General features: G+C 43.5%; 1 protein-coding gene across 2 annotated transcripts in view; it reads right to left on the bottom strand.

Annotated features, from left to right (window-relative positions):
- Positions 1 to 11,455, bottom strand: part of GLDC (glycine decarboxylase) — a 79,657-nt gene extending 68,202 nt beyond the window's left edge. For both annotated transcript variants that reach the window (XM_045840865.1, XM_045840866.1), the window contains exons 1-2: positions 10,993 to 11,455; positions 10,369 to 10,447 (exon numbers count right to left, since the gene is read on the bottom strand). In XM_045840865.1, the coding sequence (XP_045696821.1) occupies positions 10,369 to 10,447; positions 10,993 to 11,247 (334 nt within the window). In that variant the 5' untranslated portion in view covers positions 11,248 to 11,455. The remainder of the gene's footprint in view (positions 1 to 10,368; positions 10,448 to 10,992) is intronic.
- Between the last annotated feature and the right edge of the window lie 562 nt (positions 11,456 to 12,017).

Raw genomic sequence — 12,017 nt, 5'->3', positions numbered from 1 at the left:
CCACAAGTGTCCTTCTCCTAAAAAAGAGGGTTTCACAACCAAAGTCTGTGAATCACAGATTTTGTTCATTCCAGGAAGGCAAACAAATCTATAAGCTCTATGTAGTGTAGAATAATGGAATCGGAACTCTTTGTATTGAAAACCCTTTACAGGCACCAGCAATGTGGCTCAGTGAATTGAGTGCTGGCCTGCAAATCCAAGGGTCACTAGTTCAAGTCCCAGTAAGTGCACATGCCTGGGTTGCAGGCAGGGTCCCTGATGGGAGGCGCACAAGAGGCAACCACACATTGATGTTTCTTTCCCTCTCTTCTCCCTTTCTTCCCCTCCCTCTAAAAATAAATAAAATCTTTAAGAAAAAAGAAAACCCTTTATGACTGGCAGAGGGGCACCGACCCCGCATGACCAGATGTGGTCAGGACACAGCACCACCCAGGCCTGGCTCTGACTCCCTTTGTCCTAATTCTGCCAGGTTATTCCCTGTCTTCTTGCTCAGCCGATTAACACCCCATCACTCCTAGCCCCAAATGACCCTCAGGGATTAGACTCTTCACTGGGCAATTTATGATAAAAGGAGCTGAGGCATAGCCAATCTGTTTCTGATGGCTCCTTGGTCCCTCATCTCCAAAGAAGTGTGCAGTCTCTACAGCTCTTCCTGCTCTCCCAAAAAGATACACAGAGTCAAGATCTTTACGGCAACTGTAGGGAAACCAGAACTGCACTCCGCAGCAGAGAAGCTGGAATGAAAGGCACCATGTGTATTATTTACTCCTTGGACTTGGGTCACACTACTATCTAGGGCAGGTTTCCTCCACCACCTCTCTTCATTCAATCTACGAAAATTTTCTAAAGAAACTTACAGAGAAACATTACAATTCATAATATTTATCTGAACAGCAGTAGACCTACATAATCAGGTCAATAATCAGTTGGAAATGAGAATCTGGGTGGAAACACTAGAGTATTTGTTTTTCTTCTTTGCTGCCCTGTGGGTATACTGTTACGGTCAGCAGAGCAAGAACAGAAAGGGAAGGACATGTTCTAAGAGTCCAACTCAAACAATCCAACACACTTGCAGGAAAGAGATAACTTTTTATAGATCAAAAGAATAAACATATGGAGAAATTTGTAGTCCATCCCAGAATCTCAAAAACTACATTGCAATCTCTGTGTGGGCAGGGGCATAGAGAGTTGCTAGGCACATAGTAGGTGCTCAGAAAATACATGTGAATCAAGGTGTTACAATGAAAACTCACTTAAACTACCACATACAGCTAGCTCAATGTGCATAACAACTCACCCATCACAAAATCCTTGACAAATCAAAGTACAAATTGTTCTCACATTTCTAAAAGCATGAGCTTCAGTAAAACATGTATAAACAGAAATTTGCAGTTTAAACAAGTTCTGTGAAATAATGCAGTGCCTACAATAATTTCATCTTTTCCAAAATTTTGTTCTCTTGTTGTTTAATCAATTAGTATGTTGACAATGTAGATATTGAGAATCCTTACTAAAATTCTCAGTTTAGATATTTATAAAAATACTTTGGGTTTAATAAGTAAAACAAACCTAAGAAGCCAAAATGACATGTTATTCACACATCACATGAGGCAGATCAATCAAGGTCCAGTGCCATTTGGTGGGGTGGAATGAGGACATAAGGAGCATAAGTCAAAACACAGACCTCCTGCACGCAGCTCACAACCTCCCTAGTCCAGCACACCAGCCCCCAAAATCCTGAGTTGACTCAGAGGTAAGCAGCTCGGAGAAGGGGGCAGGGTTGGGGTCACTCCCAGCCAATGAGGACTGACAAGACTGCCTCACCCATCTCCCACCCCAGCCAACCTGTGCTAGCAGACGTTGAAACCCTTGGCCTCTTGACTTTGCCAATTCTCAACCTCAGCTAAGTTCAGTCACCACATTTCTCCATTCTTGCTCCAAGGTCACTAACTGATGCTGGGGTGAGGGGATCTTAACAGACTTTACAATTCAAGCCTTTCAATCTCAGCAGGTTCTCCATGCAGGTTAATCTCGGTTCCTCATTACCAGATGTTCACAATAGCTCTTCCGAAACTTTTCCTGTTTTCTCTACCACTCAGTCTTACCCTTCCTGCCTCTCCGATTATGAGACAGGTAGTCCCTCAACTCCTCTGATCTTAGAATGTCTTTGTATCTTCAAATGGACTTTCTTCCCTCTCATGGCTAAGAAAGGTCTAGGCTATGACACTGGGATCCACAACGCCCTGCATGAAAATTGATCATCCAACCTCTTGGATCACTCCCTCTCCCACTGCTCTGCCTCCCTCCTTTTACATGATCCATTTCCCAAGACCCTGGCTTCCTCCTTCTTCCCCATACTCCATCCCTATGAAATCTCACTCCTTCCCTTAAATTCATTCAGAAGACTCACTGAAGGTGCAACTCTACCTCATATATGTCTCTCCTGAACTCTAGACTCATATTTCCAACTATTGCTTCAACTTTTCCAAATGACATTCCATGAGCACCTCGAACTGCATTCTGCTCAAGCAAGACTCATGATCTTGCCTTCCTCCAGAACCCTCTACTTCTCCCTATCCCCTTTCTGTTAATGACAGCACCATCAGCCCCCCGGAGACACTGAGCCTAGAAAGTGACTGGTAATCCCACATGCTGCCCTTCTGGACCAACCACCATATTTATACAGAAGCCACATTTCCCACAGGCTGCTCTCAGACAATTACGAAGCCCAGCAGGAGAATTAATGCAGACCCATTCTTGCAAAACGTGTGGACTCCTGCCATGGCAATTTCAGCTCAAGGACTCCATCCAGACTGCCCAAACTTTCTTGTATCTGTGCTGCAGTCTAAGATTTCTCCTACCCACTCCTCCCTCCATCTGTCTCCCTCCTTCCACCAGGGTCCGAATTACATGACAGTCTAAAGGCTCTCCTGCCTTCTCCTGCTCCCATCCCCAATAAATTCCTTGCACATCTAATATTGTGTTGGTAACTGCTTCCTGTAGACCTGAACTAATACATATTTAACATCGCACCTCTAAATTCTCCAGCAACCTCTCAATTTGCCTCCTTGCCTCTGACCTTAGAGGCACTTTACAAAACACAGTGAGTCATGCCCCTTCCCTCTATAATAACTGTTTATGTCTCCCTATTACAGAGAGGAAAACAAATCTCTTATCAAGTTCTCAGCCCTCCATACCTTGCTTTCCATGCCTCTCTGCAGCGTAGTGTTCCATATGCCATTCCTCAGATATCTAGGTGTGTCTGTACTTCTATGGCTCTGTTCATGCCATAGCCTCAGCTAAGCCATTCATGTTATTTACAGACCTGTAGAGCTATTAAATATCTATCTCCCTATCAGTTGTACACTATGCTCCCTCAGGGATTATATCTTTATCATCCTTTACCTCCTTACTCTTGTACTCTCAGTGCCCAAAACACTGCCTTATTTTTCATAGAAACCTCTCAGTAAATGAGGAATGAAAGCAGATAGAAGCTGTAAAAATAGATTTGGCAATAGCTTGTAACTCAATGGTGATAGTTTATAACTTAATGATAACATTTAGTATAAGGGCAAATGGCCCTATGTACCTTAATAGTCCTCAAGAGTAACACTATACTTACAATAAAATATAATTAATTTCATTTTAATAGCATTGAATATTTTTTAAAGTTAGATAAAACTTAATATGATTTAACATAGATAAATGTGGTAGTTTAAAAAAAATATGTCTGCAGCCCTGGCCAGGTGGCTCAATTGGTTGGAGCATTGTCCAGTACACCAAAGGGTCATGGAATGAATACCCAGCCAGGGCACATACCTAGGCAGCGGATTCAATCCCCAGTCAGGGTGTGTACAAGAAGCAACTGATTGATGTTTCTTTCTCACATCGATGTCTCTCTCTCTCCCTCTCTTTCTCCCTTCCTCCCTCCCTCCCTAAAAAAAAAAATAAAAAATCAGTGAAAACATATCCTCAGGCAGTGAAACTATCTGTATGATACTGTAATAGTGGATACATGTCACCACACGTTTATCCAAATCCATTGAATGGACAACACCCAAAGTGAATCTTAGTGTAAACTTGTAAAGTATGGACTTTAAGTGATAATGATGTGCCCATCTAGGTTCATCATTGTAACAAATGTACTAGTTTTGTGGGTGCTGTTAATAATTTGGGAGACTACACATATAGGAGGGTTAAGAGTATATGGGAACTCTGTACCTTCCCCTCAATTTTGCTGTGAACCTAAAACTGCTCTAAAAAATAAAGTCTATTAAAAAATATGTCTGTAATTTTTACACTCCTCCCTTTAAAGGTGTAAAAGAATTGCCCTTCTCTTGGGTCATAATTAGTGACTCACTCTATTGAGGTAGAATATGGTCTATGTGATGCTATAGGACGTCTAAGTCTAGGTAATAAAAAGGATAGCTTCTTCCTCGCTTTCCTTCTCTCTAGAATCACTGGCTCTGAGGGAATCCAGCTGCCATGTACTTCGGACACTCAAGCAGCCTGTGGAGAAAGCCACATGAGAAGGTACTAAGGCTGCCCACTAACAGCTGGCAACAGCTTGCCAGCAATCGGAGTGAGCCACCTGGAAAGTGGCTCCTGCAGCCCTGGTTGAACATCCACCAATGTATGACTGTACCCTCACAAGAAGCCAGAATCACTCTGCTTAGTTGCTCCTGGATTCCTGACACACAAAAACTGTTATTTTAAGCCACCAAGTTGTAATTACTTATACAGCAAAAGATACCTGATATAATGACTGTTATAAAAAAGAGTCAATTTAAAAAATATTGTTAAATTAGTGATTTCACTTATATAAAATACTTTTAATAATGCTGGATGAATTCCATGCTCCTTCAATAAGATGAAAAGAAAACAAAAAAGTTTGTTTTACACATTATATTCTCTGTCCCAGTAACATGGCTTTGGTGTCTCATTATGTCAGCTTGTTAGTATCCTTTGTATATAAAAAAAAATAAGAACAATGCCCTGTGAAAAGATTTCGATCTAAAATGGAACCAGGGGATATGAAATGGAGAATCTCACACATGCTCCCCTTCAGAAAAGTGAAACTTGAGAACCGAGAGGCAGATTTCCCATAAATGCCTCCCTTACAGAAGATCGAGACTTACCTCCTGACAAATGAGCTTACTGCTTGGGGTCTGGCTCTGGCTTCCTGCTGCGTGCTCCTTGCTAGTAAAAACAGCCTGCCTGAAACCTTCAGTGGACTGAACTCACCTGTAGTTGACACTGCTTGTGTTCCCTGATGTGCAATTCTACTATTCATTCCCAAGTAAACTCAAATTTCTGGTAATCTGAACTTACCTCAGTTTACCTCATTTAGGTTTACTGCCCCAAACAGTTTAATGTTAGAAATGATACTTTATAAAGACTGATATTTCTAGTTTGGTGTTCTAAATTTAATAGGGGGGAAATGATTATAATTTATTTTCAGATTCATCTCTTTTAATATAAATATTTTTCTTCTCCACTTCTATCAGGATATACCACCACATATTCATCTGAAATATCCCTCTGGTATACTAGGAATATATTTGATCTTTGTCTTTGGAATTTCCTGAATAATAGGAATCTTTTGTTGCTTTATAAGCCCTTTGATCACATGCAAGTTTCTGATAAAGAAGTGATTTAGAGTGGGGTCCTTACCTGCCTCAGGATAGCACTGAATGTCAGAAAGACCAAGTGATTAGAGGGTTGGCACTTTCAGCCCCACCCACAGACCTCTGGGAAGGAGAAGACCAGGAAGACTCAGATTAAGCTCTATGAAAATTCTTGAACAACAGATTTGATGAGTTTCTATGATGGATGCTAGGAGGTTGCACCTTCCATGAGGACAGAAGGTCCTGCACTCTGGACCCTTCCAGACCTCGCCCTATGTACCTCTCCTCTCCATTTGAGTGTCCACCAGTATCTTTTATAATAAACTGGTAAACTTCAGGAGATGTTTCTGAGTTCTGTGAGCTACTCCAGCAAATTAATCAAACCCAATGAAGTGGGTCATGGAAACTTTCGATTTATGGCTTGCTGGTCAGAAGTACAGATGACAGGCCTAGCTGGGTAGCCCATTTGGTTAGTGTGTCATCCTGATATGCCAAGGTTGTGGGAATCAACCAATGAATGCATAAATGAGTGAAACAATAAATTGATATTTCTCTCACTATAAGGATTACCCACTCCTCTGCCAAAACAGAACGCTAATTCCTACAGCAAGTTCAGAAGCTTTCGTCATTTGTCTGGTCTTTATTTATTTCCACAACTGTGTAATGAAAATCCTAGTTCAGGACGAAATAATAATTCATTTAAGCTGGGAACTGAAAGAGCGAGGAATAGCCAAAGGCGAGCCTTTTCACAGATTGTTGGGTCTACAGGCATGGCATGTTGACAGCCATCATCTGGCTAGAAGACAACTGACCTCCACAGTCTAAGAAACAGCCGCTCCATCTGTCTAGGTGTCCTTGGAGTCAGTTCAGGGGAGTGCCCGGTGCTACTGGGGTGAAAGAGTCACCACCTGCAGCTGCATTACACAACACCCCTTCCCTCTGCTCACTACCCTCCATTAAAAATCACTCCAAGTGAAGCAGCTTAGAACATTTAAGTTCTCACAAGTCCATCAAAAGTCTCATTCTGACAGCTCAGCTGCTCAGTTCTGGTTAACCAATTTCGGCAGTTTTAGTTTCTCCTCTCTAAGCATGCTCACAAGAAGCAAGGTGAAGTTTTGTGTAAACTTTAAACCCTGCAGCTTCCAGGAAACTATGGACTAGTTCAGTCTCGTTAACTTGAGATGGCTTCCCTGAAAATTCTAAATGGTGAGGCATTCCATAGCCAAAACTGATTGGCTTCATCTTGAAAGTACTTTTAAATTTTGTATTAATTACAAGATGAAGACAGAATTACTACAGAAAATCTCAAAAAAGCAAAGTAACAAAAAGAAAGCTAAAATCATCCATAATGTCCATCCAGAGAAACAAATGTTCCTTCTTATTTATTTCCCTTCTGTTTTATGTATGAGGATGAGGGAGGATGGACGCAATAGGATGAAACTGGTAGGGTTTTTGAACTGAGTAGCTTTGCTTATTTCTCTGAGGTATGACTTACTGAGAAGCCAACTGATAAACAAGGTATCCTTTCAAGGCACTCCCTGAAGTGTCCAAGAGGAGGGGGAGGATCCTGCAAGACAGATGAACCATCTGTACTTCCCTCACTCTGTCAGGCCACTCTGTCTTGGGCATGCTGGTCCCTCTGCCTACAGCAGCCTCCCCCAGCCTTGTCCAGTAGAACATCACTATTCATCCTTCAACACCCAGCTCCAGGTCTGCATCCTGACAGCAGGCAGAGTGTTCCCAAACCTGTGCTCTCAGCATGCTGCTGCCTTTCCAGTAGGGCAGGTAGCAAATGGCACTGATTCTAGCATGACTGAATTTGTGCACATATGTTAACTGGATACTTCAGTCTGGACAGAAACTTTTTACTTTGTATGCACACCCCCTTGCAGAGGACACAATGAAGACAGTGTAGACTGGTGGTTGGAGTGTGGATAGTGGAGCTGGACTGCCTGGGTTGGGTTAATTTCTGTCTTCACCACTTAACAGCTGTGACCTTGGGCAAGTTATGTGTCCACTGTATACCATAGCTTCTTCATCTTTAAAACATAGGTGATACGGTACTTACCTTACAGGGTTATAATAAGGATTAAGTTAATATACTAAAGTACTTTACAAGGTACCTAATACATGATAAGCACTACATAAACCCTTGAGATTATGAAGTTATTCATAAGAACTAACCCAAATATCTTCATGTTGCTTATAGTTCTCACAGTCTTTTTATTCAGCTATGAGGGCACAGAGGACTCATGACTAACTAGCTCTAATTGGTTTTCTCTATACATGGCAAACAAATGTTTAGTCTAGAATTCCTCTCTGACTACAATAGAACACAGCCATGCATGTGAAACAAAGTTTGGATAATGCTGCCCCACTCTAAAATGGAAACGTTACTATTGGAAGTTACCTGCACCAATTTACTCACCCCATGTGGAGAATGCTCATTACCTATGACATGCACACACCTCTGAGTAAAACATTGAAGACTTTCTGACGTATTCTGCCACCACCCCATCCACCCCCCAGCCCCAGCCCACTCTTCCAAAAAACAAGCTTTGCTGGAGAGCCAGTCCACTTCAGGTCAAGGGAGGACTCCTGACCATGCAATGTTTTCTGAGTCACCTCAGACCAACCAGATGGAACCAGCCCCACATCTCACAGAAGCTGCTCAGTTTAAAGTTCACACTTAAGTTGCTAATTACTTATCAGGAGTGCTTCCAAGGAGAAAGAGAGAGAAAGAGAGAGATCCCCTCATATTCAAATTATTCAACTGTTAACAAGTAGCTTCACTAAAAAAGGATAGACAACTTTGACACATTTTTGAGACTTTAATGCTTTTAAAGAACATCTTATTTTAGAACATCTTATATTGTAAAAATACTGACCTAAACATTCACAGACTTTGAAATCTCAGAAAGGCATTTTGGGGGTTGGCCAAAAAAATTGTTTAGTTTTTTCCATACATGGCTCTAGTAGTGCTTGGTTGTCTTTAACTTCATTCAAAAGAATTTTTTTAGACTGTATTATGATAGCTGTCATATTACTGTGCATTAAAAAAACTTATCAAAATTGATTAATTTTTGTGCAGCCATTTTAATATTGAAGATGAAAGAAGATACACACCATTTTCAGTGTATTGTGCTTTACTATTTCAAGAAGGGTAAAAACATAACTGAAATACAAAAAAAAAGATGTGTACAGTGTATGGGAATGTGCTGTACTGATGGAACATGTCAGAAGTGGTTTGTGAAGTTTTTTGGTACCATTGACATTTTGACCAAATAATTCTTTGCTGTGGGGCTGTCTTATGCATTGGAAGATGTTTAGCAGCACCCCTGGCCTCTACCCACTAAATGCCAATAGCAGGAAATAGCAGACATACTCAAAATGTCCAAATCAATAAAGTTATTGATGAAAATGAAAACTGTTTCTTTTATTTTATGGAAAAAAAAACTAAACAGACTTTTTGGCCAATCCAATACTTGTTTCTACATTCACCTAAAGCCTGCTTTAAAAATATACAGCTCTTCATTCCTTAAACATCCAAACCAGAATTCTAATTTCCTTAAATTGAAATAGATAAGGCTTCCGCCTATCCCAAGGGCTGAATTATTCAACAGAACAAAATGTCCAGATTTTCTTCTATGAGCAAGGTTCCTGCCTTCAGGGAAACGGATTCAGATTTGAAACCAACAAGGGGAGCAGTCCTCAGCAAAGCCTGGCTTGCGTTAGCCAGCCAGAGCTGAACTGGATTCATACCTCAAAATCTCTACTTTTAAACAAAATAAAGTATGCCCTCCATATATCCTCTCTGCCCCAAGACCTAAAACAAAACAGTTGACTTTTCTTCATTTGACTCCTTAAGTAAAAGAGATAACATCACCTCCATGATTTCAAAACCAGATAACTCCCTGAGAATTCTTTTCTGTTTTTTGTTTGTTTGGTTGGTTGGTTGGTGGGTTTTAGGTGTTTTTTTCATTTCTTTTTTTTTTTCAGAGCTCTTCTTCAGTTCTGCCTGTGAATTCTTGCCTCAGTTCTCGAACAGTCTGCAGACCATTAAAAACATTTAAAATATAAAATAAAATTCTAAGAAAGTCTATGTGTCAGCTAAGCTCTCCGAACCAAGTATTAACTTTATTTGTGTGTTTCTCTATAAAAATCATTCAGACTTAAAAAGTACTACTGTTTCAGTAGGTATAAATTTAAAAAGTGTGGGCGTGAGATAAGAAAACAATTAAAAACTGTTGTGAGAATAAAGAACCCTGGGCTTGGAGGCCAGATGTCTGGGTCTCCCCATTTTTTTGTGACTTCTCTAATTGCATGACTGTAGGCAATTCCCTCGTCCCTTCTGAGTCTCAATCCTGATCTGCAGAGGTGTTGACCCTTCTCCACCCAACGGATGAAAGAACCTCGGTCCCGGTAGGCTGGCTGAGAAGCCAGACACCCTCCCATGTGTTTGCCCACTGCTCTGCCTTCCCCGGGAAGTTTGCAGGCACCTGTGGAGCCCTGATAAAGACCTAGAAAGGCGCTGCATAGCCTCCATCCTAGGTTCCAAAACTGCTTATGCAACTATATGTTCCACCCTCTCCAACCCCTTGAGGTACCCACCACTGTTTTATTTTAATAAACATTCACTCCCCGTTTTGAGCAATCCTAACCTAAAGCTGAACTTTTAGAGACCATAGAAGACAAATAGGCCAGAGCAAGCAGCATCTGAGGAGCCCTCCCGGCCACTTACAAACAGGGTCTTCCATTTTCAAGGGTTTTTTCAAACGGATGCTGGCGGGGACCGTCTTCTCCATCAATTCATCAATGCTCTAAAATTGAAAAGCAAGTCGGTGAACACGAAAGCGACAGGAAAATGCTTCTGAGTTAAAAGAGTTACCTCTGTGTTTTGCATCTACAAAGACTTGTGGGAACCTCATTTAAATCGCCTAATTACGATTTATTTTTAAAAAGAAAAAAACAGCTTTGAGCAAACTAGAAATCGCTCGGAGGTAACAAAATAATGAAACGGCGCAGTGATTTAGCCACTCCCAGTTAGATTTCAGTCCGCAACCGGAGATAATCAGATAAACTAGGAGGTCCTCCAGTCCCAAAGTTAGGGCTAGTCAGCAGGGCAACTTGGATTGAAAACAAACGGTTTTGAGCGGCCAAGAGCGGGTGGAGGAGAAAATACGCGACAGGGGAAAGCCGGGGCACGGGGACCCAGAGCGCGGACTCGCTTCCACGCTGGGGCCGGACCGGGGCGCGCGCGGGTCCCACGCAGAGCGAAGCAGAGCTCGGGCGGGAGCGAGAGGCCGAGTCTGCAGAACCCGGGTGGGATGGGGTGCAGTCTGGAGGGCCGGGTAGGGGTCCTTACCGCCAGCCCCAGAGCTTTTAGCATCTCCTTCTGGTCTTTGTCCCCAGGTCCGATGTGCCTCTGTGCGAAGTCGTCGTGTCTGGGCAGGAGGCGCTCGAGGAGGCGCGAGGCCCCAGCCCCTCCGCTGTCCCTAGCGCCGCTACTGTTGTCCCGGCTCTGCCGCGGCCAGAGCGGCCCCACGCCTCCCGCCAGGCCGCGGCCACCCGCCACCCCGCAGCCCAGGCGCAGCCCCCAGGCCTTGGCGCACGTCTGCATGCTCGCGGCCGCAGTCCCCAGCCCCGGACCGCGGAGTCAGTGGCGCTCTCTGCCTGTCTTCTGGTTGCGGTCCCCCGGGGGACGGCTGCCTCCGGCCTGGAGTCCCTCCCCACAGGATGACCCGCGCGACAGATGGTTGTGTGCTGGGGGGATGAATGGGAGCAGGACTCAGCCTGGACACGCGTGCAAAGTTGTTGCTCCACACCAGGCACCTGCTCCGCACACTTTAAGCGTCGTAATGGGGGCGGGCGGTGGGACGCGGCCAGCAAACGCTAGGCCAATGGAAGTGAACGGAGGGGAGGGGGCGGGGCAGGCCTGCCCCCCCCGCCCCCCACACTTCCCTACCCCCATCTTCGGGCTCCTGCTCCCGGCATCCTGAGTTACTCCTGCTCTATCTCAAGGTGTTGCAGGCTCTTGGGAGCACCGTGTGAAGGACACCAGTCCAGGACCTCACTCTTGAGGGATCCCGGACGGCCGCGGGTGATGAGCCCAGGGGACTCGGCTGGGATGGAAGGTCATCCTGACCCCGAGGCCTTTGAGTTGGTTAGCCCCCATTCATTAATTTTGGAGCATCTTTCTCTGTCATATCTCGTGGGAACCAATAGGAACAAATGAGTGTTCTTTTATAGTTGTAGGATGGTGGGCGAGTGACTTAACCTCTGAGCTTCAGTTTTCTCATCTCACAGAGTTGAATGGGATTTAAAAAGAGATTAACACACTGAAAGTATTGCCATAACAGAGGGCTTTATCTATCTATCTATGCATGTATC

This window comes from Phyllostomus hastatus, unplaced genomic scaffold (genome assembly GCF_019186645.2).
Source record: "Phyllostomus hastatus isolate PE091 unplaced genomic scaffold, TTU_PhHast_1.1 phas_contig_34, whole genome shotgun sequence".
In the NCBI taxonomy this organism is placed as follows: Eukaryota; Metazoa; Chordata; class Mammalia; order Chiroptera; family Phyllostomidae; genus Phyllostomus; species Phyllostomus hastatus.
Note: the sequence above shows the minus strand (reverse complement) of the source record. Positions and strands in the feature narration are given on the sequence as shown.